This window comes from Pholis gunnellus (assembly GCF_910591455.1).
Source record: "Pholis gunnellus genome assembly, chromosome: 5".
Classification (NCBI taxonomy): Eukaryota; Metazoa; Chordata; class Actinopteri; order Perciformes; family Pholidae; genus Pholis; species Pholis gunnellus.
Genome location: NC_136531.1, coordinates 13,708,361 through 13,736,253, shown reverse-complemented (window position 1 = coordinate 13,736,253; position 27,893 = coordinate 13,708,361). Strand labels below are relative to the sequence as shown.

General features: G+C 40.5%; 1 protein-coding gene across 1 annotated transcript; it reads left to right on the top strand.

The window, feature by feature from the left end:
• Nucleotides 1-572: 572 nt before the first annotated feature.
• LOC306695815 (testis-expressed protein 2-like) lies at nucleotides 573-27,643 on the top strand. The gene is made up of 13 exons (XM_079159188.1): nucleotides 573-702; nucleotides 1,213-1,303; nucleotides 12,811-14,342; nucleotides 15,234-15,434; nucleotides 15,619-15,949; nucleotides 16,073-16,302; nucleotides 16,572-16,751; nucleotides 17,400-17,499; nucleotides 22,368-22,494; nucleotides 23,483-23,596; nucleotides 23,929-24,138; nucleotides 24,887-25,007; nucleotides 25,743-27,643. The coding sequence occupies exons 3-13, from the start codon at nucleotides 12,831-12,833 to the stop codon at nucleotides 25,890-25,892; spliced, it is 3,276 nt and encodes a 1,091-aa protein (XP_079015314.1). The 5' UTR covers nucleotides 573-702; nucleotides 1,213-1,303; nucleotides 12,811-12,830; the 3' UTR covers nucleotides 25,893-27,643.
• Nucleotides 27,644-27,893: the final 250 nt, after the last annotated feature.

Here is a 27,893-nt window from a genome sequence, read left to right as displayed (position 1 = left end):
AAGCTTTACATTAACCTCAATTTAATGAGAACAGTTGCAATTCACCAACACTGGGTGGCAACACTGCATTAGCATGTACGCCCATTTAAATCACAGGGCTGGACTTAAAGAGGAACTTAAACGTTTAAACGGCAGAAATACATTTGTCTCAAAAATGTTTTTATTGTGAGGGTTTTTAACTAATTAATTGATTTGCCTATAGGCAATACACTTGGAAAAAAACTATTCATTTAACAAGGGCCAGCAATCTCGTTTAATTATGAGATCCTCAACATTTTGTAATTGCCTAACTTTTTATATTGTTCTTGTTTCCTGCATTGATAAGCCAGAAAGCACTGTGCAACATTTTAATAACTTGTGTACATCATTTCACACAGTTTTACCTTCTCACATCTGCCTCATCTGCTCTCGGCCTGGAAAGACGCTCTGTCGACCAATCGATTGCCAACCGACCCGCACAGCGAGCCAGTTATTATCCCACCGCTCGGTCGCTCGGTCTCGATTACTCTGGCCTTGATAGACTGCTGCGTGTTTCCTTTAAGGAACTGAGTCCAGTCAGCTAGTCAGTTGTCAACAGGCTGAGCGAGAAAACGAGCCGTTGATGCAACTTGGTACGTTAACGTTGTCGTGTTGAGAAAACCCTCATTTTGGAAGTTCATTTGGTTCGTTGTTTCCAGATAAAAATGAAGTCCCCTCGACACGGTAAGCTGTCCTTGACATCTCTCTGTTTTTGTCCACATTCTGCGAGTTTGGTGAGGTGACCTCGGGTAAAAAGGACTTTAAAACTATTTCTTGATTCAGTTTGTAGCAAGCTAGCGTTGGGTTTTCAGTCTAATATAGACAAAACAAGTCTGTCAGTTGAAATAGTCGTTAGCCTGTTATCTTACATGTATCACAAGACAGGCTGCTTTCTCTACTCGCCATCGGTTTGCTATTAAAGCTCGTCAAGTTTCTATTTAGACCACGTTAGCACGTGTATTAGCCGAATTAACTTCTTCCAGCAACACCCATATGTCAAATGCCACTTGGAATTATATTTGTTTGCCACATGATTATGTCACAGTCTACAAACATTGTACACAAATGCTACCAATACTTACTCACCAAGAAGCATAAACACCCACTTCATATTGCCACTCTTTATGTCTTTGTGTTTTCAACCTGCATCTGTAATGATTGAGCATTTCTCTTTGCTGGTAATGTGTTTCTCAGGAGCCCCCTGAGCATCATGCACATGTGAACATGACTCTGCAGTAGGCAGATGCAAGTCCCAGGCTGGATTGAATGGCACCGAGGATACAAGGTAAGCACTTTGCCAGTAAATTTGAACTCATTATTGATCTGTTGCTTGAGCTACAAATGCCCTCAGTGAGGGCTAAGTCTAAGAGATAGATGGGGAGAGAGAGAGAGGAAGAACAAACGTAGTTTAAGAGAATGAAGAGCGGAATAGGAATACACTGAAGTCTGTGTAATATACACTCAGGGATCAAAGTAGAGATTTACTGATACTGGATATCGGCCCGATACTGACTCAAATAGCTGGATTGGGTATCGGTGACAATGGGGCCGATCTGGTATTGGATACCATTGTTTTAATAATTAACAATTCAGTACATTTACTGCATATGTATTTACTTTTTTACATTTTGTTTTACAAAGTTAGGAAAGTTAAGCTTACCTTACACTTAAAATAATGATCCCATTCACTTCCTCACAGTGAGAGATAGAGCGTGGTAATCAAACACTGGTATTGGATCAATCTCCAACGCATAGGAATTGGTATCGGGACTGATGCATTGGTGCATCCCCAGATCAAAAGGAAACTTTGGAGAAATACAAAGTCCATAATATCATGTGATATTCCTAACCTGAAGGAACACAGAGCCATGAAGATTATGAAATATAGTGTTTGTTGTGGGAATAATAACTGCAAAGAGCATCTTTGTCAATCACCTGTAAGGATGCTGGTTTAAAAAAAACATTTGAAAATGTGTTGGGACGCTTATCTCTCAATAAATATAATCGACTGTCCGACAACTTTTTTTTGAAACACCACAGATGTTCATGCCCTACCACCAAAGGCCCTGACATATGGATAGTTAAAGTCAATAGCAGCAAGGTGTCTTTCAGGTTCCTTTGCACACAGTGACCTCAAGGTATACTTGAAATGTTAAGTAACTTGCTCTACAAGGTTCCTATGCATAATGACCTCCTCCCATTTAACCAGTGTACTAACGGACAGTGGTCTCTGTGGTTGTATTTATCTTAGTTGTGGCATGTAGCTGCTGCTCTTCTATAGAAGAACATCAAAGCTGGCATGCTGGTTGGAGTCCAGTGTCTCCTGAGGGAATTTCAACATGTCACATTAATGTTACAGGTGACAAGACTACAACTGCTGTATGCTTATATTGAGATAATTGTTTTTGGACCTATGAACAGCCTTTGATACCTTGCGGCCAAAGTTATGTGGCGATGATTTATTCATCCCAAAACCTGCCGAAGGGATCTGCACAAACATACCTCGAGGCCATGGCCCAGCCCTACACACCACTCCATGCTTTTTTTTGGTGCTATTTGGTTTCTAAAATTCCCTTTTTATCCTCATTTCATCCCCATTGTAAGTTATCACATGTTATTTTTCATGTCTCCAGGATATTGTTACACTTTTATGATACTGACCCTTGCACTCCTTCAGTGTTCTCTTTGTAATCGTCCTGCAGTATTCCCTAATTTCTTTGTTTAGGCTTATGGTAGATTGTAAAGTCTTTCTTTGCTCAGAGCAGCTGTGTTGTTGAGTCAATTATTCACAGTAAATGATGGTTTGACTTTCAAATTTGCATGAAGTTATTAGATATTGTATAGAGTGAACAGACTACTGTCCATACTGAGAACTTTCTTCAACACAATACCTTCATACTGTTGTCTGAGTAACTATGTTACAAGCCTTTATACAGGGTTGTTAGGGTGGTGATGCTGTGCATATCAAGGAGAAGATACTAGCATTTCACTTTGTTGTTTGTTTTTTGGGAGAGAGAAGCATTTCGGTCTGTAATGAATTGCAGATATTAAGGCTGACATAAAGGTCCAACAACATAGTAGTCTAATTCATACCATCCATGCTGATATTTATAGTAAAATCTGTTTATGAATATCTGTCCAAATAACTGAGTCTAACACAGAATTTTTTTTAATACTTTAATCAGTGTCTAAAAAAGGGTTTGATATGGGGAACCCATGTGCACAATGCCATTTGAGATGGAAGAAAATCAACAGTAAAGAGTTGAGAGGAAGCAACTAGCATTGAGCAAAATACGCTTCCAAATGCAGTTTTACAGTTTGTTTGTTTATTTTAATTTTTTTTGCACAAAAATAGATTTCTATGGCAGGGAAGCATACACTGCATCACACATCACTTGTTGGTGGAATACGTGTTGATAATAAAAACATAAAATAATGCCGTGGTTATCCGTTTCCTGACATCTGTCACAGATGGGACACGGCACCAGTACACTGTGTGTGCTTAGCTGTCCTGTTACAGAGCACCGTGTCACCTGTGAGAAACAGGAGGAGGTTCAGGGTTTGAGCAGCAGGTGCGGTGACCTTTCACCAGTCTGATTTTCCTAAAATGGAGTCTGCCATATTCATCTTTCACACTGAGACGAGGAACATGTGCTGCTTATCATACTGGGCTACACCCCTGTTGACTGTGCACCTGCTCGTAGCTTTTGTCCAAGCTCTCACCAGGTCTGACCTATTTTTGTAAAAGTGAAATGTTCCTGTTTTGGTCCAGGATCAGTCAAAGCGTTGGCCTGCTCACATTGTGTAATTTTATTCAGTATAAATGTAAAACAAACTAATAGGAGATCTTGTACCTGTATAGTGACCATTACAATTGGACTACCGTGTGCTTAGAGTGTGTTCACACCTCTCTTCCCTTCACAATAGCCCATTACATCACAGTTTATTGGCCCCTTACAACAGACTAGTTTACCACATGAGACCATTTGTCTACGTAGTAGAAAAAGAAGTCTTGTAGATGTTGCGCAAGAATTATACAATATCGTTTTACTGTGATCTTCTTTCACCACTGATCAAGATAAGAAACTTTTCGGCAACTGTAGCTCAGTTAGCTTTCTCTTGTTTGCGAGCCTTATTTGACTTTTGGCTCTTAAACATGTCACCATTTTCAGGCTCCTGACTTGAGGCTTATTTGGTTAAAAATAATACAAAACAAGCCTCTTCTAACATTCAGATTTCATTAATAAGGGGTGGTTAGTGCCTTGCTTCAGGGTTTCTCAGTCACTGCTTTTTCAACCATCTTGTTATGCTGACTTTCCTAGTCTACAGAAAGTAGTTTGATTAGAATTCATTCTTCAGTATTGTTACTGCAAATGCATTGTCCATAAACACTGGCCCAGTTTCACACAGTTATCAATCTTAACAGCATAAAGGCAATCAGCCTAGCCTAGCCTAGTGTGTGTGTGTGTGTGTGGGTGGCCAGCTTTGTTTCTTTCGGAGTAATGTCCAGGGCTTTGTTGGACATGTGATATTTCCAGAATTCCACATAAACCTGTCCTTGTTGATTTCTGTAGAACCCTTCGCAGATCTCTATCAGTAATATACTTGTCCTACACATTTGTGTTGACATTATTAGTTTTCCTTTTCTGTGATAAGGGAAAATACAGTCTGACATTGAAGATACGTGTAAGCCTTCTGTTATGTATTCACGCAGGTGCTTCTCCCTTACCTACCCAACCGGTGAAATAATGACCATTACTGAGATATCAGGGGAATGTGTCAACCTGCCAGCCAGCAACGTTTACGGGCTGGTTTCAGGTGCTGCCTCCATTGCACGCTGACAGCACCATTCATCGCGCTGCCGTCATTTTAATCACTTATTACCAGAGGAAAGAGACAGAGGCGAGGTGGGTAGATGTATAAATATAGCCCGTCTATAAATACTGCTTGAGTTTCTCACTAGAATCCGAGACATTATTCACAAAGCTGCAGTACGTTCACAGGGAGTGTTTTGTGTGAGAGCAAAGGGCTAGGAAAGAAATTGAGATGTCTGAGCATCGGTGAATTCATTTGCCGTTTTACTTTGAGCCCTGAGGAATAGTACATCTATCTTTTTCATAAGATTAAAAGTCATTCCCCATGATCTACAGATTAGTCTGGGATGCATTGACATAGCACAGACCCTTTCAGTCTCCCATGAGCTGCTCTCAGACTCAATGACAATGTCGTCTATTGTCATTACAGTTTGGCTGACGAATGCTTTCCCCAGTTCCTTTCACTTTGTCCAACTGTGACGACAATAAAAGTACGATTGCTGCATTCTACACTCTTAAGTTTCTTGTTTGTTTTTGTTGGCCAGGAGGGCACAATTATTGCTAAATGAGATTCCTGATTGTGTGTTGTTTTTTTTAAGAGATGAATATGAGGAATATTTTAAATTTAGTAATTTTTAGTAATGATTAAATGTGCAGCACAAAATCTGTTATTCTTATCGGTGTTTGATTTCTTTTGTGCCTCAAAGTCTGCTGTTGTGAAACTGTATCGGGTTGCAGGAAAGTTCAACTACTCTAGATGGATGCTGGCAGCCGGTCACAGGTGTGGTGAGTGCCATCAGAAAATACACCCAGCCTAAACTAAACTAAAGAAAATGTTATTTCTTCATTGAGACAGTCTCATAAACTGGAGGGTTTTCTGTATTTTTGGAAGTGATTGACTCTAGTATGTTGACATTCAGGATGTGCTGGGAACTGTTTAGGGAAACAAAAGAATGTTTGTGGAGACAAAGCTTGGTCCAGTCCTCTCCTGAGTTTACCCAGATGTGGCCAGCTGGGTAGATGGCTGCCCCAGAGGCCTGGATGCAGACTTGGCTTACTGCACCTTCAGTGTTGTTGTTTGCTGGAAGGCTTCGTTTCACTCTGACTTTTGGATGAAACTTTGGATGAATATCAGTTGGTAACGATAAACCTGTTAGACTGACAGCCATTCCTTTTTCTTTTTCTTTTACATTTTCAACTTGTGCTGTAACTAACCGTTTTATCTCATAATCACTCCATGAGTTTTCTCAGAAATAGAAACCATGACTAAAGTTGAGCAGTAGACTAAGGCCTCAGAGAAAGAGCACTGGGTCATCTTGATCCTCTCTGCAAAACATGCTTACACGGTTGCACTTAATTAAAACAGTGATCTTAACTCTTCTTTGTTCCTTTTATCTAGTGTCTTGTTTTTAATGAATGCCTTATTTTTAAATGATACATGTGACCAGCTGACTCTTATGGAATAGTAATCGAAGTGAGAGGCCGGTAGTTCAAAGAGCAATGCAAAAACGTTCTAATTAAAATAATGTAAAGGAAAAAACACAAAAAGCTAAAGTGTCTGCTTCGAAAACTAGTTAATTAGTGCCGTTAAAAAGAATCAACGCAATTCTTTTGTTAAAAATGAAGAGAGATGCATCTCTTGTGGGAGTCACGGCTGACTGAGGCAGTATCTGTAACCGGAGCAGAGAGACAGATCTCTTGAACCATGGCACAGTTTAGTCACCGCTGCAGCCAAGGAGTTCATTTAAAAGTAATGAGGGCTTGTTGACGAGCTTCAGCGGTTAAGTGAGGAGTGAATTATTTAACACGAACAACACCTGGGTCAGTGAACAGACATGCTTTGAAACAGGCTGAATCTGGGTATTAACTGCATTTAGTAACACAAGGCTTCTGTATGTTCTGTAAAAGAAACCCTGCCAACAGTCCTAAAGGCTTTGTCATCGGAATGTTTGAATATTTTAGCAAAAAAGAGGATACAACCCGAATCCAACAGGTAACTTTATTTGTTTGATCAACTTATTTTTACAACAATTATGTACTAACGGCGCACTTGGCTCGTCTGTCCCAATACATTCACCATGTTGGCTTATCATGTTTCAATGGACAAAATGTGCTTTTAGTTGGCAGAGAGGCGTAGTGTTCTCACTGCCTAACATTTCAATCCCTTCCTGTCTCACCAGTTTGTTGACATTCTTGAGAACAGTTCCAGTTCTGTTGGCCTGCTATTGTTTATTTGTCTCTAGAACCTGAAATCTGAAATGAAACTGTGAAATGCATTAACCAGTTTACCTCTTAACTCTTAATCACTCAGTTACTAGAACATACCAGGACACACACACCTTTGTCTCAACTAATGCAGTCAGCCATATTGAGCGCTAACATACTGCTCGGCTTACTCATCTGTCCACACTGTGTATATTTCTACACTGACAGAAACAAAGAGATATCCAAGAATGAGAAACACAAAGGTGCGTTACATGCCAGACATGCATCCACATAACCAATCGAAGTTACCGCCCTCTCTTTCATAGTTGAACCACATTAGGGGCCTTGACATGTTCACATAATGAGTCTTAAGTCATGTTAAGCTTTCTCCCACCTCAACCTTTGCATTTGAATAAAAAACAACCACGATGGGGCATATTATCCTCCTTCCTATCTGTAAACTGCCTACAGGGCAGTTAACTGTTAGCTATTGTAGCTGAACTGTTGGCAGTAGCATTAATGGGAGTACTGGGCTGTGAGACACTATGCAAGTCATTAGCTAAACTGACAGTGTAAGCACAGGGAAAACCATCACTACTGCAAATACACAGCAGGATTTGAAGTGGGACTTCTTCTAATCCCCTCCTAGGCAACCTGGATAAAGCATGGTGATCTGGGATTTCATTAAGTCTTCCACGGGGGAATGTGTGAGCGTGTTTTCAAGTCTTTTACAAGGTCTTTTTTTCCTCTTGTAGTTTAATCTCTGTGCCTTGGCAAGCCTCCTCTTAACGCCACTGATGTCATCTGAAACAGTGGTGTATGACATGAGATGCTCCGAGGGGGCTGACATGTGGTGTTGTATTGGCAGAAAGCAACAGGCAGGATGACTTGCAAAAATACCCTTGCAGTGCGGTTACTGAGCTTTACACAGAAGAGGAAACGCTGTCAGCCAATTCTACTGATTTAAAAAAAAAAAAATGCATTTAGGGGTTGGGGACAATAATGTAGGGAGGTTGTAAAAGAATAGTGTCCCGTCTGGAGACACCGTTTTTAGCTACAGATAGAATATGTGTGATAATTGTCTAATTGTTTTAGACTGTGAAGCATAGTTGTGTTTCCCAATTACAATGTGTTTTTCCCTTGGGGAAAAGAAAGTATATCTATCATGTCACAAAGTAGCAATTTCAGTCCTGTTCATTATGATTCAGATTCACTGTTAAGTAAGCTTCAAAGAGTTGTTGACTGATATTTGCTTCCTTACTGATCAGTGCATATAGTTGGACAGAATTATGGGGTTTTGGAAAAGTGACCAATTATTTGTGTCTTGGGCAAAATATCAAGCAGTGGCGGACTCTGGCTGTGTGAGGGGCAGGGGTGAAAATAAATAAAAAGGGCACCAGCCCCACCAGCCATGGCCCTCCCATGAGAGAGGCTTTCTTTGGTTCCAGACAGTCGTATATCCTTACTGTGATGTGAAGCTTCTGAAGAGGTTCTACAGGAGTCAGCAAGCAGTCCCATGCAACCCATACAGCTGTGGTTATTTAGGGAACCCAAAGTTTCTCAAACTTGAAGCCTCATTTAAAGAAAGTAGGTCATCAGTCAATGATGGTAAAAGTCTTCCATTTATCTATGATGTAAATTCCCGTTTCTTCTTTTGGTGGATCCACTTTTCCTCATCTGACTACATTTAGCTGTGTTTGCTTCGGTTAGGGACTTCCTCCATTTCCTATTATTACAATGACTGTGGCGGGGCTCACTGATCAGGCAACATGTCTCGTGGCTACATTGATCGTTTTCAAATATGGCACTGTCAAAAGATGTCCTCCACAAAGAATTCATTTTATTATTGTTGAACATTGTCATTTAACATCAAGGATTCATCAGCATTAAATCACAAATGGCAGAACACTAACATTTCTCTCAAACTACTCTTAAATGAAAGCATAAATAATAAAATAATGTTTGACCCTTTTATTTGTGCAATGGATTTGACAAAATATGAGACCAGGACTAAGTTTGTCACGCATCATGATTATTAAGGATGTTAATGAAACTTTGCCCATTTTAAAATGTATTTTTAACTATTTATTTTGGGCAAGATGTTTGAAAGGAATAGTAAAATTACACCTCTGATTAAAGAAATTGCTGGAGCATAAATACTTGCCGGTAAAAATATGATTTAGCACAGAATGTAATCTAACTACAGAACACAGAATGTAAGTTACCACATATCTAAAGTTCCTAATACTGTGCTGAGTAATCTCTTAACTTTAGTAACTATTCTGTTAACACTGCAGTCTCAGACTAATAAGTAGAAGGCTTCTGTGTACATTCTGATGTGTTTTGTTGTCTGGACCATAGAGGTCAGGGGTCATGTTCTCGGGAAACGATACTGAGAGAACACGGGGTCAGCAGATGAAGCCAGTCTGCTGAGCTCTCACAGCAACTCGTTGTTTAATTAGTTGCAGCATGACAGTTGGGAAGCCAACTAAGACTATTGGTTCAGATTTTACCCTTGATTTATAAAGGTTCTGACCCTTAATCTGTACTCTTCACACTTAACGTCATTTATTGACATTGTTGTATAAACATGTTCACTAATAAGGTTGCAACGTCCATCTTATTTTTATTTTCTGCTCTTTATGGCTTATGGGAATAAACATGGACATAAACAATGCTGGCTTTAAACAATCTGCTCTGCAAATGTTCTATGTAGAAGGAAATGCATTCAACGCATTAGTTAGACCTCAAGGATACACACAATGGATTTTGATAAACACTGAATAACATTAGTTTGTTTTCTGTCACCCTGCTTTAAAATACCACATATTTGATTTCATAAATGCATGTAAGTTTACGTTTAGAGATTGAATTTACCCCTTCAGACACTGGATGAATCTTGTTTCAGCTAATCCACATTATAAAACATCCCTGTGTTAAAATAATTGTTGCAACTGCTATCTTCTCACCTCACCAGCATGTCAATCTCAGGTTCATTTGAACAATACATTCAGTAGCTAAACACACAAAGCCATGTACAACTACTCACTTAATTTGCATGGATACATTCAATATGTTTATCGGTCTGTGAGTCTCTTCTCATTACCAGTGTGTATCTGCTTGTTACAGAAGAAGTGACCTGTGTGTGAACATGTCTCTAATTAGTGCAAAAACACGAGGGTTAATGAGGCTGGCCTCCTTCTGTAATTGGCTTCATCCCCATGAATGACAAGATTTCGTTCTTCACTGTCCTCTTAGGCTGTTCATTGGCTCAGGGAAAGGCACCGGGAAAGCAAGACAAATTAGCACTTAATTGTCAGTACTGTACATGCCCAGTCTTTTGCTCCGTTTGTGTGTTTCCTTTTGCATCGTGTTAAACTGGGAGATAGAATCAGCTTACAGACCACACACACACACATAAACGCATACATACATACATACTTCTCCAGTTAATCACTAATCCTAATATGCTGTTGGCAAATACTGCCAGGTCCTTTGAGTCCTACATGTTGAAATAAAATCCATGTCCAACTGGGGATCCATTAGAATGGCCTCATTGTTTTGCTGCTGACTGAAGGCTGGATAGGGACAGAGGTGGCTGGCAGACTGCCTGGCTGGGTAACAAGCTCACTCGTGACCAATGTGACAATGAGTGACTAAGTTGAGTCTGTTTATGAGTGAGCCAGCATGATCTCAGGTCACTTCTGTGGTCCGGACAAGACACGAGAAAGCTATTGCCAAATGTCAATAATGCTTATAAAGATGTAAATGAAGGCAGCAGTTTGATCTTATTGTGTTGTCATACAGTATATATCCTGGCTTGACGGTACAGCAAACTTAACCTGAATGCAGCAATGTCATTCCAAACATGAAATACAGCAAACATTAGTTTTGCTGTGTGTGTTGTATGTTATAATTGGCTTTTACTAAATGTCACATACCAAGTTTTGACTCGAAAGTATTTTAGGTAAAAAACAGCTTAATAATGAATTCCTTTCCATAAGCTCATTGCTCTGCATTACACTGGGCAGCTTACAAGCACACTACAGCTATATGCATCTAAATTCTGAGATCTGGAAGTCTGAATTCTAAACACTCATTCGCAAATTCTTACTTTTGCGTAACAATGCCAGACTACAAATAGTGCTCTTACTTCCTTGTGTATTTAACCCATGGCTTTTTTTTTCATGTACAGTATCAACTTTTGGTGAAGTCCCTTTTCTTGGGCTGAGCTGATCTTTTCAAAATACCCTAACAGAAGCTATGCCTTCCTGTGAAATGTGTTTGTTTCTTAAAGAGCATTATGTGAAGCCTTTTTATAATGTTTTCAATGGTTTTGTCGTAAACCTGCTCAGCATAATGAAGCTGTCACACTAGTGACAGCCGTAAGCTTGTAGAATAAACTGGAAGTGTAATTACTCTAAGGAGTACTCCACCTAGTTAGCATTGACTCCCATAATAATGTTGTCAAAATCAATGCAATCAACACAGTATCGTCTTTTGTATTCCACACATTGTTGTTTCTTGTCAAAACCTTGTGTCTACATTACACGCAACTCAACCAAAAATGGTCAGATTCTGGCGCTGTGCGAATAGCGTCTAATATATCCTCGAGCTGCTATCCTCAAACAGAGAGGAAGAGTGAGCTTACCAGACCTCTGTAGCTCACTCCTTTCTTTTTCCCAACTCCAAACCCCCAGATTTTTCCATTTTTAAACTACTGTCTTCAGACACAACCGACGCCGCAAATGGCTTTTTACAACTTTTCTCATAGAAAGTAGTACTTCACAAGACCTGTAAACGGACTGATGTGTAACATTGGTTTCCCTTTTTTTTCTTCTTGAAGGTAGGGTTGGTAATCTTCTTCAAAAACATTTCTGAATTGGCCCTGTGAATGTTCTATGTTGATTCTGAATACCTGTCCATCGGCCTATTCACCTTGCTCCTTTTAATAATGTTCCCTTTATAAAGTTGGGTCCTTTTCTTTGTCCCTTTCAAAAACTCCTGTTGATCACCCAATGCACTTCAGGCATCATGTTGTGGCACCAAACAATCTGCATAATTGTGCAATGTTTTCAATTTATTATCTGGACAGTACTAAGTTATAAACACCTATCAAGACTTGTGACAATTGCCAAGCAAGTCTAGATTCTTGTTTTAGCCAAGCTATCTTTGCTTTTGATTGCTCCTTATTGGACTCCTTGATTTTGCTGAATATTTGAGCAGTATGTGGTAGGTAATTGCAAAAGTACCAGCAGGTGGTGAGTGGGATTGTGTGAGTGTGTGAGTGTGTGTGTTTCTGGTGATTTAAGGTTCCTTATTGTTGCTGAACTGAATTCTAACACAACCAAACTGGTTTGGAGATACAACACTGTACCACACAGGTACATAGACAAATACACATTTTTGTCTGGAAATTGCATCACTAACATACTTTACCTTGCCTTCATAGATAGATAGTCTTTTAAGAATATGATACATTATCTCCTTTGTTTTAAATTTGATTTAATTCATTAATTGTGCTCGCAGTCCTGTTGTCACTGCCTGGGGAGGGTGCAGACAGCAATTTGCTTACGCTAAGATACATTGTGGCCCGCCCCTGTTTTTTTAACCTTTTGAGTGCTACAACAACTGTTTGTGTGTCCTTTTAACTTGTTCCTGTTTCGACTGAAACGTTTATTTAAATATCAAAATAGTTAATAGCAGATTATTTTTTGAAGATCTACTGTAGTCAGGTAATTAATGTCGTGCCTTCTGTTTTCCTTCTTCGCAGACTGACTCCGTGTGACTGCAATGACTAGCCAACATCCTAGCCATGCAGAGAGCGCTCACTCCAAAGAAAAACAGCCACCTGCCTTGTCCCCCAAGCTCCATGTCCAGCGATCGCCATCAAAGGACACTATCACCATCCACTTCTCAGCTCTTGGGAAGGATGAAGAGGAGGAGGAGGAAGAAGAAGAGCTGTACTGGACAAGTGTCCCCACTACCTCAGCTGATCAGGATGACTCAAACATTGTGACAGCCTTAGAAGCAAGTGAGGAGATGTTTGAAGACGTGTCCTCGACATCTGCAGCCAAGGATGCATCCAGACTTTCTCCGGTTTCTAGACATCACACTAACCGTTCGTCATCTCAAAATGCTGAGCAAAAAGGCTCAACGTCTAACTCCTCTCCCACTAAATCTTTGAGCTTTCCTTCCAGTGACAAACCCTTCCTCAGCTTGCTGAAGTCTCTCTCCTCTGACAACGAGTCTCGGGATGGGATCCCTGCTGTTGCTGCTGCAACAGTAAGGCACAGGCACCTGATGAAGAGTCTTGTCAAATCTCTATCTTCAGATACATCCCAGGACTCGTCCTCTTCCTCCACACCCTACCGTCTTCCAGAATCCCGCCTTAACCTGCAACTCTTCAAGCAATTCACACAGTCCAGGATGCCGTCTGCTACCACGTCGTCAGCCGGCGATTCTAAAACTGCCCCTTCCTCTCCGTTAACTTCACAAGATAGCCGCAGCTTCTTCAAAGTCTCAGAAGTTGAGGCAAGGATTGAAGACACTAAACGGCGTTTCTCTGAGGCCATCTCCGAGCCTCTCCAACTGTTTAGTAAGATGATGGATGAAAAGAGTGGCAGCAGTATTTACCGGCCCAAGTCCCTCTCTGCAAGTGCCTCAGAACTCTCCAACATTACTTCTGTCAATGGTCTCCTGGAGAGCAACAACAATAACTGCATCAAGGAGGAAGAAGGAGGTGACCTAGAGGCTGAGAGCCCCAACAGCAGGGCTTCTGGTACTGCTGAGTCACCCGTTATCCCCTCTGTTGACACTAAGAGCCCCAACAAATCTTTACTTTCCATGTCATTAGACAAATGCTCTATGTCCGCTCTTGCTAAACAAGAGTATGACGACTTTTGCATCCTGTACAGTGAGGACTTTGAGACTTGTACTGACACAGACGGCGATGGTGGCAATAGAACTGATGATACTGGAACTGGGAGTCAAACTAAAGTGCCACTAAGTGGTAGTACTGAACCATTCAGTGAAGATGAGTCAGAGAGAATAGAGCCAGCACCTAGTATTCCACACTATACTCTCATCATCCTTACTGTTCTGGTCTATGGGTATTTTGTTTTACCTCTACCGAGTTACATAGGAGGAATGCTGCTTGGGATTGGACTGGGATTTCTTTTAGCCATTGGTGTTGTGTGGCTGACAGGACCAAAACCTTCTGGCAGTACTTTTAGACAGTCCAGACAACATGGGAAGCTGTGGAACCTGACTAGGTTGGACATTAAGGAACCAGAAATCCATAAGGTCAGTGAAAATTTCCAACTTAGTTGAATTCGTTTTGTATGCTGCAAAGGCCTTGAAACACATTTGCTATCATCGCACGTCGATTTAGCTTTTTATTAGCCAAAAAACTGGCCCCCTAGAGGCTCAATCCTACTTTGACCAAAATTTTCATCCGCTTTTGGAAACTAAATCGACTAATAATTGACTTATTATTTTTGTCAGTACAATAGACATGTTGCATCTTCCATTCTTCTCTACTGTACCACCCCACATTTATACATTAAAGCCACATATTGCAACATTTTAATGAAAAAAACAAACTAGAATCACTGCTTTTTAGTTGTATGCCTCCGCCAACCAGTCATGTTGCCGTTTACATGCATATCTGAAATAGCATATGCATTCTTATGAGGGAATGATGCATTCTAGAGTTATGGCAAAAAGTGTGTTGAGCCCATAAAAAGGCATTAAATAAACTTTTATAATGAAAGAGAATTTGTCTTCATCATATATCTATGGGGTTCCGTGAATAAAGGCAAACATGCAATTTAAGATGCATATTTCTATTTTTGCCTTGAAGTGTCGAGTAACAAACAAACTAAATGTGGCTCCTGGGCTGAATTTAGCCAGACAAACTTCAAAGTCTACCACAGAAAGCAGATGACAACAAACTGCTTATGACAGCGATTACAAGATACTCTCTTATCAGTGTGACGTTCATAGAGACATGGATTCACGGTTGTCCTAATTTTCCATGCACAGTTTTCGATTGTTATATGTCTTCTATGTTTGCAGGTGTTCAAAAGCATTTCTCTCTTTAAATGCAGAAAAGCATGCACATGTTTTCTAGTATGACTGTTTTGGAACTCAAGCCTTGAAAAGTAATCAACATGTATAATGTCTTCCCTCCAGGGCTGGATGAATGATATATTGAACTATGACCCAGAGACGTACCATGCCACACTGACGCACTCTGTGTATGTCCGGTTGGAGGGCTCCATCATTCGTTTGAGTAAACCCAACCATAATGTCGCTCGCCGTGCCACACACAATGAAACAAAAGCCGAAGTCACCTACATCAGTCAGAAGATCTATGACCTCACCAACTGCAAAGTATGTCGCTGGCATAATTGTATAATTGTATTAAACAATGTTGGATTTTAGATAGATAATGTCAAATACTAAAACATGGGAAATGTCCCTCTAATTATCTTTTAAAAGCTATGACATTCTGCTGGAGATTTGTTGAAACCCAACCATGTTTGACTCAGGTTTGTCTTCTGTAACCCTCCCCCAGGTATATCTAGCGCCTCAGAGCCTGGCCAGGAAACGTGTGTGGAATAAAAAATACCCCATATGCATTGAACTTGGCAAACAGGATGACTTCATGTCAAAGGCCGAGGGGGACCGGTGGGAGGCCAGTGAGAGCTTTAACACGAGGGAACGAGGAGAGGGGACCGGAGGAGGACAGGAGCGAGGGTGGTCGTCTTCGTCCAGTAGAGACCTGACCCTCTATCTGTTTGGAAGGACTGGGAGGGAGAAGGAGGAATGGTTCCAGCGGTTTCTATCAGCTTCCAAGCTAAAGGCGGACTTGAAGAAAGCTTCAAGTTCTGCTGGGACTAAGACTGGTGAGCAAAACTGATGTTCTGTTACTGCAAGTCATTTGTCTCCTTCCGGAACTGAAGAAGTCAATTTGAGAGATTTTGTCATGTAATTCCTCACCGTTTTCTTTTATTTGCCATGGCCCACAGCTCTGAGCTCTCACAGTCGCAGCAGCAGCCGTGGCAGTCTGGATGAGGCACTGGCATCTCAGCCCAGGTCAAAGGACGCCTCAGTGCCAGCAGGCAGTGCCAAAACCAAACCGCTATTAGACTACAATGTATACATGGCCTCCTTACTGCCAAAACAGGCGGTAGTCAGCCCTGCAGCTGCCAGCCCTGCTCTTCAGAGTCCTCAGAGTAGCCCTGGGGCTGATAAGAAGGTAGCACATAGATTTATCTTCCATTTATACTATTAACACCTGCTTTCTAATTTCCTTTCTTAGGGGACAAACATGCCATGCCAATTGCAATTTAACCTTACAGTTTTACAAAATGTGTAATTACAAACAACAAGTATCTAACATTATCTAACACAACTTATCCTCACAGGAGTAGAATAAGTGTTATAGTAGGGGGTTAAATGTTTTAAAGCCGATAGGAGATTCATTTTATTTTCTCCTCCTTGTTAATTTGCCTGCTGTGTCTTAAGCTTCAAAGCACAACCTCAGTACCAGCTCAGGTACAACCCAGGGATGAAGAGGAGGAGGAGGAGGATACTGTTGCCTGGCTTAATGCGGCTCTTGGTCGGGTCTTCTGGGACTTCTTGGGCGAGCCCTACTGGGCTGAACTGGTCTCCAAGAAGATTCAGATGAAACTCAGCAAGATTCGGGTGAGTGGAGCAAGGCCAGTCCTAACAACCTAAAACCTTGAAATTTAAACAGACGGGCAACAGAAAGAGTAAAAGTAAAGAGTAGCGATGATGCAAAAATAAAAGGAGTCATGCCCACCATCGTGATGGAAACAACATCAAGCCCACAGAGCATACACATCTAAGTTCTCCAAATTTCCTTTTGTATCTCTGTGCACCTCTTTAAATCCCCCAGCAGCGCCACACTGGGTTTGGAAGCAGAGGCAGAAAGACAGAAACACCTCATCCTTCACTTCCATCCCTTTGTTCTAATGTCTCTTTCTGATCCTGCCCCCCAGGAAAAACCTACTTTGCTAACTCGTATATGTGTTTTGGTTTGTATGACTATCCACAATGTCCTGTGGAAATAGCTACAGGTAATAGTGTAGTTTTGGTACAATAGTGAAAAGAGACTGAGCACAATTCAGTCCAAAAATGGATTGACACGTATAAAAAGTTATTTATATGGTGTGGCAGAAGGCAGTGTGCGTCATTCATGTATAACACTGCATTCACACCAAATTAGGCGTTGCATCGTTTTTCCCCCCCGATTTGATTAGGTCATAATCTGCAAATTAATTATTCATGTACGGTTTGCTCGGCTCAGTTGCATGCTTTTATCTTTTTCAGTTGCCTTACTTCATGAATGAGCTAACCCTGACAGAACTGGACATGGGCTCGGCCACTCCCAGAATCCTTGGGGCATCCAAACCCTCCATTGACTACAGAGGCAAGAGAGAAATCCATGTCAAACACACACAAACACTCACATTCAGTGGTTTCTGTAAAGAGATGCTGGCCAGTAACGCTAACTGTGTGGTACACTGAGCTCTATGCGCTGTATTCTGGGATGACTTCATGCATTGTGCAGACTAGTATTCATTTTGTTGACTATTTAGTCCTTTGTCAAATGTCCTTGTTAGTTTTATTCACCCTCGTCCTGTTGGTTCATTTAGCAACACCCTCTTTACTGGTGATAACAGCAAACGCAATTTAATACTACAGGTGCTATAATACTTGGTGCAACAAAACAAACTACTGTTGTTTTATTATGGAAATCCAGCCTTTTTCTATCATCCTGTGTGATCTTATTTTATGCTGCACACAACATGAGGCAGCTCTTCATTTAACAGCTCACTGTGGCGGCTTCTTCTCGTTCCAATAATCACGCAATATTTCAAACTGATCCGCTATCAAAACAAATACCAAAATGAATGAAACGTTTAATTTCTAAAGATCAAACAAAGGACATCAAAAGAACATGGAATTTACTATGCAGAAGGACAATGAAGGCCCGTGGAAGGCTTATTCATTACCACTACCTAGATAAAAGAAAGCAATATTCACAGTATCAATATTTGGTAACTGTTTGCAAGTTGTTCTGATCACAGAGCTGTGGACAGTTCCTGCAGGTTTAAATCTCTACTGGTTCTCTTCACACTGTATGTTATGTCAGTCTATCTCAACTCATCACTCTATAGCATTTTGGAGGGTAAAAGTAAAGTTTGAACTCCAGCTGTGTCATACAAACACACACAACAGCTAACGGCAGCTTGACTGGAACTTACAGTATATGTGGAGTAGACAAGAAGAAGAATCATGCCTCATGCCTGATTTCACAATTTCCATCTGTTGGTGCACAAACTGCGTCAATGCCATGCTCTGAGGAGTAAACAAAGGTACACTAGACAGTTAAATTAATTATTATTATTACTATCTTGACACAGCGCAAATGGGTTATAATGAATGATTATACATAATGCTTCTGTGATGTATGTGTTTTAAACTGGCCTCTGTAGGTCTCCTATCCAAACCAACAGTGTATTATCACTAACCCATAGTGCTAAAAATGTTAGCTTTGTCACAATCTTTCCAAAAATCAAAATTATTTCATTTTCAAAATCTTGCAGTACAAGAAGTAGTGTGAAATGTCAAATGAGGTGAAGACTTTTTGCGATCTACTGCATGTATACACACATGGACAGAAGTGACTTCTTGTCTCATGACTGGCCACTGCTCCCATTCTTTCTCAAGTCCTCCTGCTGTGACTAATGAGATCACAGTGCTGAGGCTGTCTGGATGACATGCTCTCCATCCTAAATCTCCGTTGAAAACGACACTGTCCGGTGCTTACAATAGTGACCATCACACACAATCAATTAGAATGCAATGCTAACAATAATATAACGCAGCAGTCAGGGTCACTCCACCATCTTGCTCTGATTCATTGCTTGTATTACGACACTCATGGACATGTGAATCAGCATCTACATTAATATACATTTTTGAAGTACAAGAAATGAAAATCCACTTAGACCCAATCAGCTTGTCAGGCAGTGGCACCCTCGACATTAGTGAAACATGCTCTTTACTTGTAGGCTCTCAGCTCGTTAAAGTGGCAATCAACAAGTTTTTTGTTATGAAGTAAATGTTGATTCCGCAGTGTATAATGATGAATAGTGACTTCATTTAGATTGGCACAAAGGAAATGCGTCAACTATTGCACAACCAAAACATTACACGGTAGCTACTGGAGCTATCAAGCCCCCCAAGAAGAGTGGCGGCCTTCGATGCAAATTTTCCATCGATGGAGTTACAATTTTTGGTTCCATCACGCGATTCCATGAGGATCAAAATTACTTTTTCCTATTGACTAACATTGGGAAAGAGTCATCTGTAACTTAGCGGAAAATATGTTTTGGGGGGAAAATTGGCTTCAAAGTGTGAACATATTAATAACCCTAGGTCCCAAAAGTTCTAAAATGCACTGATAGCCGAATCCAAAGTTGTTCATTGCTCCGTTTATGTGAATGAGCCAGTAACCGAGGGCTGGGAGGAGGGGTTAAAGAAAACGCTGGTATGCTTGCTCTATGGGGCCCATGACGCTGTATCCATTTCTCTTTAAACATCCATGGTAGCTACCCCCAGTTGTAAAAGAGTATCAATGTAAGTTTCTTTGCAGTTACTATCCCCAGGTAGGGGAAATGGCTGACGGTGGAGCAACTGAAGGGCCTGAGGTAAACGGAAAGCATTGGGTCCTGTGCAGTGTTTCTCTTTTCCAATAAAAGTAGTTCATACTTGCTCCAAAGGGGGGTAGGGGGTAAAGTACAAACCTTTCCTCTACTCTACAGCTGCTGCCTGTCGGTCTGACCAGCAGTAACACTGCGCAGAGTTCAATAGGGTATTGTTGTTTACTGAAAAGTTGCAAGTGTTACAAAAAGGCATGTGTGCTCAATTGATATGAAGAAATCTGGTGTTGTGCACTATAGTTCCTGGGGAAACACTTCATAATTGAAGGCTTTGCTTCCAGAATATAATTTGATTGGTTAGTGACGTCTTAGCTGAGTACAATAGAGTGAGGCCCTAAGCACTTTAGCAGTTCTTCTGGTCTAGGCATCTGTGGATCAGATAAATTGAGCCTTAGCTATGTGAGATCTTAGCTTTGTGAGGGACTATACATTATTTGCCTGTTGCAATTGCGCAACTATGTTGACTTAAGTAGCCCATAAGTTTTCAGCTGACTGTTTTCTAGTTTTGTTCAGAAGGAGCTTTCCATATCTTTTTTTTTTTTTTTAGACCTGCTTCAGCATTGAGCTTTTATCACGTTGTCCCACATTGCCTCTCTCATCTCCTTTACATTCAGTGACAAATCTGTCTCTTCGACTGTTTCACATGTACAGTCTCCAAATAGTTCTCTTCCTCTTGCATTCCCTTTCATTTCTGTGTGTCCTTACTCACACTTTAGTTTCACATGCTCTCTTCCTCCCTCCTGTCATGACACTGCCTCATTTTTATCGCTGCAGTACTTCCATAATAACCCGATAATGAGGGCAACAATTGATTGCATTTCCCACTGACAAGGCAATGGTGTGGAAGCCCAAAACACACCTCAACTGCCACTTCAAACACAGTCGGTGTATAAAGGCCATCATTTTGTAAATGTTGTGAATCGGTCAACAGCTGCATTTGCACTTTCATTAAAAAAAACTGCAATTTGTTTCCAAATCAATCTTAAATATAAAAGTGTTTCTTTCTTGGAAGTGAAAGAAAGCAGGAAAGGAAATTTCTCTGCAGTGTGTTTCCATGATCAATAGCCTTTTACCTTGAAGTGGTAGTTCTAAAACTTTGAGTAGAACCAGTCAGTTTAGTTTCCCTTGTGAGACGTCCACGGGTGTTGCAGTGGCTGTATCCTCCTTTGTCTCAAGTTCTGCCTTTACCTTGTCTGACCCAGCTCCTTCCTTTGCTGAGTGCAATGGATCAATGAACCTTTCCAGCTGTGTATGTGCACGTATCTCCACAAGGAATTGTCTCTGCATGCCTGTGCAGTTGTGTGCAATGCTTATTTGTGTTTGCACTTACTCTGCATTGAAGGCAATTCTTGGCATTACGTGTAACACACACTCCTAACTCTTCGCCGTACAGCTTTACGCCAATTAAGGAAGCACTTCCTTGTGTCAAGCAGCTTGCACTGAGGCTCTCCAAACAAACCGCAGTGCCCTGCGTAAACCTAGAACCAGCCAGACATGGTCTTATTATCCATCATGCCCCCCCCAGGACAGGCGGGTAAGGCCTACTGGGTTCAGCAGACCCAGCCTGATCATCCTGTCTCTCACTGTCTGACTCTATTTTTCTCTGAGGGCTTCCTCAAACCTTCTCTGAATGTCTTCTGCTTTGATTTCTCCTCCACTTTGTTTGACTCACTCTCACTCTGAATGTTTTTCTTTCTGGCACAACAGACTCATTGCATTATCACATAATTTGGCACAACCAGCTGGTGTTCGGGCGTCACTAGAGCAGTGAGGAGGGCACCCAGTCTCTGCTGTTTTTCTTCTTTTTGCCTTCCAGTATTACATTTCTTGATCCTATCTGACGACTTCTGGGCCATGTATGCGTTTGTCAAGAATGTGATTGAAATCTGATTTAACAGGACTGTGATAGCTGTGCACTAAATGTCGCACCATGTATTTGGTTTGTATATATGTAGACGTGTCTTAGTTTCAGCAAAGTGCGAAGTGTTTTGGTTTAGAATGGCTGTCATCCTCTGACTCACTCACTCCTCACCTCATTCAGATTTCCTGTGTCAATGTTCATACTTTGCTGCCTCCCACTGGTGCAAAGAGAAACCACACCAAAGTTCAGGATTGGACGTGGCTCTCTGTACACAGGGACATGTGATCACGTCTTCCTCGTCAAGGCTTAGGGATCAAGAAAATTAAATCAGCTGGGTTCCCCGCTTCTGTAATTAAGGGGGGGGGGGGGGCTTAGAGGTAGGGAAACCAAGGAGTAAGGGAAAGATGGAGAGATTTAATAGGCAGGGAGAGCGACTGTGTCGAGCAGACCGGCCTTAAAACTACTTTGATTAAACTCCTTAACAGGGTTGGACAATACGATGATATCACAGATGAGATCAAAACAGATATTTGTCAGCTACTTTTTTTTACTAATGTAACATGACAATGCTTGTGTGTATCTATAGTAACATGACAGTAGATTAATCTATTTTACTGCATATGTATCACCCAATCTTCCACTTTTACAGTTTCACTTTTTCAAATTTCTCTCACATCAGCATTTCTAATAACCACTGTGTCCCTTTAGGTCTGTGGTTCGACCTGGAGATTTCCTACAGTGGCTCCTTTCTGATGACCCTGGAAACCAAGATGAACCTCATTCGTCTGGGCAAGGAGGGAGAAAGTGTCCGCTTTGGGGAATTTGGCAAAGACGGGTGAGACAGTTAAACACACAGATTTGAGAAAAGCGTCAAGACACTTGACACTGAAAGGTATATGTGTCTCTGTCAGGTGTCTGCCTGACATTCTGTCTGGCTCTCACTCAGTGTTCTATATCTTTGCTGTCTTTTATATCTTCTCCTTTCTTTTCTCTGATATTCTCTCTCTACCTTCTGGATTCCACCTTGTTAATCGGATGTTTTTCTGCTCTTGGTGAGTGCTGCTTGACTTTCAACCATGATCTTTCTGTTCAACTCTCATTCTCTAGTTTTGTATGTCTCTAGTTTTGGGGTCATCTCATTTCATGTTACCGCCCAATTCTTCATCTAATTCAGTATTCAATTTCTTAGTGTGTTCAGTGCCTTCATCTGTGTTTCTGACTATATACAACCCCCAAATCCATTCTCAGCAACAAACAGAAAAGGTTCATATTTGTCAGGGTAAATTTGCAAGATGCACCAATCAAACCTTTTCGCTCCCGCTACCAATACCTATCTGGCATATAGGATTGGTGCATCCATAAAATACAGTGTGCATGCATGTAAAGTGTGTACCTCTCAGGGCTAGATTGATTGCCAGGAAATGAGAACTGAGCTCTTTTTCGCCAGTGCTCAGGAAACCAGTCAAGTTTCAGTTTCACATCAAATGACACCTGAAAGTAAAAAAAAAAAAAAAAAAAAACTAAAAACTAACTCAGTGGAAACACTGCAGAACTGAGTTTTTGTATTGTTTTTGTTTTTTTTAGATTAACTTACTGAATTATCTCTAAACAGTTATGTTTCCAGAAGTTTAGGTAGTGCACATGAGCAGTCATGGGTCATGTACACTTGTGTCGCCTTGTATCCATACCTCATCTGTTCATTGTTTTGTTGGTACTGTACAATAGAAGCACAATGAAACATGTGCATGTTTTACTGCATGCATGCAGATGTGTGTGCTTGTGTGCCCACCCTAATCCATTTTTGTTTGTTTATGTGTTTCCAGATACAGGCCACGGACTTACTGCCTGGCTGATAGTGATGAAGAGTCGTCCAGCGCAGGCTCATCCGATGAGGAAGATTCCTCAGATCTCTCAAATGACTCGGCTGGAGCAGAGGGGTGAGATTACATTCTCTGTGCTCACTTAATCCAATTCCATAATCACAAGATGATATTACATGTACGTAGTAGCCTAGTCACTTACGGAAAAAATGGAGACAAAAGATTTCTTGTTATAAACTTGAGGGAGGTGAAAATACTGAGACTGAGAATTACTTAAATTGAGACGGAAGACATAACTGTCCTCCAACAATATGTTGCCAGGCATGGCTAGGAATTCATCAAAAATATGAAATATCAGTTATCAAAAGCTTGTATCACTAGATTTCATTGACACCCAGCCATACTAAATTCAATACGTGAATTTAACCCTGACCCTTTATTGAATACAGTTTGGTTGGAGGCCACAAACCCAGCAAGATCATGCGCTTCGTGGACAAGATCACCAAGTCCAAATACTTCCAGAAGGCCACAGAAACGGAGTTCATCAAAAAGAAGATGGAGGAAGTGTCTAACACACCGCTCCTGCTTACAGTGGAGGTGCAGGAACTCAGAGGAATGCTGGCTGTCAACATACCGCCTCCACCCACTGACAGGATATGGTACGTAAAGGAAGTGATGTTTTTCTACTAACTAATTTGTGAAATGCTGTTTGTCAGACTGAGAAATAATCACACCTTCCTCAAAGATAGCACTTTCCCACAGAAGGAAAACACAACTGACTCTTGCTGATTAAAATGGCTTTCAGATGACTCTTAATTTGCCGATTTCCTCCATCGTGTCGACATTTACATACCTGTATTTCTAAATAGTGGAATGATTCATGTCCAACATACACAGGGAGGATATCTGTTATCAGAACAACTGAAATTAATTCTACTCCACACCTGCATGTTTTATTGGAAAAATTCTATCTTTGTTTAATACAACAATGCCCTCTGCTGGTGGGGACCATACAATTGCATCAATAGACTTTCAAAGCAGTCATTTTGACTTGTCATAACAGGAAAAGAGAGGTTTGCTTTGCCTGGCGGGGCCACGTACTGTGTAGCATAGCAATTGCTGAGTTTCAAGCTAACACCAGTGCTAACTAGCCAGCTTGGTTAGCAAGGTAAATCCATAATTGACGTTCACTGTGATATTAATTGGGATGCTAATTTTATCTTGTGAAAAACATACTTAAAACAAAATGCCTTAACCTCACCTGATGGAATGCAGTGGTTTCAAAGGTTATCAATTACACCTGTGCTTTTCCTGCCAGGACAGGCCAAAATGTCCATTTGTTCATTTGTCATCTCTTACTAATGTTTATAAGGTAATCTTTGAGTGTTTTGACCTTTTCTGTTGCAGGTATGGCTTCAGGAAACCGCCTCACCTGGAACTGAAAGCGCGACCTAAACTGGGGGAAAGAGAAGTGACTCTGGCTCACGTTACAGACTGGATAGAGAAAAAACTGGACCAGGAATTCCAGGTATTTATGAACACTACTTTTAGATTTTTATACACTTGATCACAGACGACAGGGCAAGGGATAGAACAAATTTGAAAGTTCGCCAAAGTTGAAGTCACCATGTCATTCACTGCATCCATTCCATTGAAATTAATTGCATTTGACCTGAAATGCCGTCATATTTTCAAATTATATTCAACTCCTAAATCGCTAACGATATGAATACTGATCTTAGCCAGCATACAACATCTTTACAATATGACACTATTATATGATCCTAGAATGATCTTATAAGAGACTTAAACGGCCAGTGTGTAGTATTTGGGGGGGTCTATTAGCAGAAAAGGGATGTAATATCCATAACTTTGTTTAGTGTATAATCCCCTGAAACTAAGAATTGTTGTTTTTGTAAGATAAGAATGAGCCCTTCATCTCTACGTAGGGAGCGGGTCCTCTTAACAGAGCTCATCCCCTTGTTTCTAAAGTAGCCCAGAACAGACTAACCAAACAGAGAGCCTTTCACATTTTTATATTACCTGAAGGCCACTCTGACACACTTGTGAAACTAAGTTAACATGAGTGAGTCACAGAGTGCAAAACTGTGGTACTCCCAGCTGCCATCTTACTCCCGTTGCTCCTAAAGTAGTGTTATTATGTTCAGGATGGCTTCTGAGCAAGGCCAACGGAAAACCACATTGTGTTACGAGTAGTAAAAGACCACCCACTGTCCTTCCATCATTCACTCTCCTCTTTTAGAAAATCTTCGTAATGCCAAACATGGACGACTTATGGTTGACTGTCATGCATTCTGCAATGGACCCACGCACAGCCGGCGGACCCTTAGATGGCCTCACAGTGGACCCAGAGCCTGCCCCTCCAGAGAAGGACGGCACCAGCCAACCATGAAGATTGTTTACAGTATTTTCTAGAGCTTGTGAAGTCTGGGACTTGAGCCAAAGTCAAAATATCAGACACTAATTCATATCCATTGCCGTAGAGTAAACCCTATGAAGAACGAGTTAGAGACAACCGAGGAAACACTAAAGACAAACTGTTGCTTGCTGCCAGAGAAAAAGGTGATTTGACTTTGAAGGATTTATACAACTGTAAGAAACTCTATTGAATAGGGACTGATATGTGAAGAGTCACGTTTGGCTCAGAATTTGGGTTGGTAAAAGTTAATAAGGGGAATATATAGGGATACATCATTTCTGCTAAGATTCTGCTGAGGCTAGGGAGTGAGATGGAGCTTGGTAGCCCCTTTATTATGGTCAGTGGAGTTTTACAATATGATAGTATGTTCAAATTAGAAGGGTTTCATTTTGAATGATTGTGGTGTGATGGAGTTGTCATTTCCGTTGATGAGAATGAACAAAGTGTAAGCAGGTTAAGAAAAGTATATTGGAAAAGCTCAAATACTTGATCATAGATTTATTTACCATATAAACATTAAACCTTTAAGTGGCTTTATGTCAGCAGTTTTTCCATCAGGTGTTAACAGTTAACAGTATTAATTTGTGCTGTGACCACACCCTGAATACCGCTTCATTTGCCAAGACGCCATTTTTTTATGCCAATGATGCCCTTATCCATGTCAAGTAATGCTCAAGAGCAGCAAACATACATTATCTAGGAGAAGTGTCATGCACTGTGTAAATTCCATACTAATTACACATACACAATAAGTGCAAGGATAAAATCGCTATAGTAGGGTCGTGTATACTGTAAATATTATAGAAAAGCAAATGTCTGATGAGAGGACCTCTAACATGTCTATTGAATGTATGTGTGGATAGTTTTGGTTCCTATTGTTGTTGTATGACAATAGTGTTTACCCTGTCACATTTTGACTGTGGTATGCAGATTATTGCACAAAATCTTTTTGTTTTCTTATGATAAACACTATATCATCTTGCATATCTTTTTCCAGATGTGTCATTCAATCGTATGAAGTACCAAGTGGTGTATTTATTTATACATCATTTCTACTTAATTGTGTTAATGTTAATGACGACAATGATATTGTTGGAAGTTCATTTAAATGACCAACTTTGATATGTAACAGTGCTTTAAAAAGCCTCTACCAGCTATACTGTATGTACAACAATTTGATGAAGTGAGGGTACGTACTGTATAGTAGAGCATCTATTGCCAAGAATGTAGCCTTATCTGCAGGGTCCCTTTCTGATGTACCTTTTTAACCGTGTCCTAGTTCTAAATATACCAAAGTCCTTTGATTAGGCCTAAAGTGCCAGATTTCTCTCTGCTCAAAGGTACACACCCTGTAGTGATATAGCATTGTGAGGTAATATTTACAAATGCGCTGCTATACCTGCATTAACATTGTTTACAGAAATTCTTACCTTGTTGTCTTCTTTTGCTCTCTAAGGATACTAAAGCACTGTAACATGAGATGGATTTGTTTCTGTATGATTGTCTTTCCCTCTATGCTTTTTCCACTTTTTGTTAAGTATTTGTTTTTGAATGACTACACAAGGTGGGTTATGGTTGTATTTTTTTTTTTTGTCTACATCTTTGGAATAAACTAAATGAAATAAGATTGTTGAGGATATATGAAGATAATGTCAGGATTTGTATCTGTGAATTATTAATCACATTTTAAGATTATTAAATTTTAAGGCCAAATTCATTGATTAGCCAATGTGTATCTGCCTTATTTATAGAGCAAAATAAAAGCAAAAGTCAATGTTTTATTCTGAGATGCGAATCTCTCTTACTTTGTACTATTACAGAGTCAAAAGCTTTTTCTAGTGTGTTAAAAGGAATATACTTCATTAGGCAACAGAATTGCACCTGTCAGTGTCATTATCATGCATTGTTGTATTTTGATTACTAATACATTTATGCAGTGTTCGGTAGCTGAAGTTATAACAACACTTCAAATAT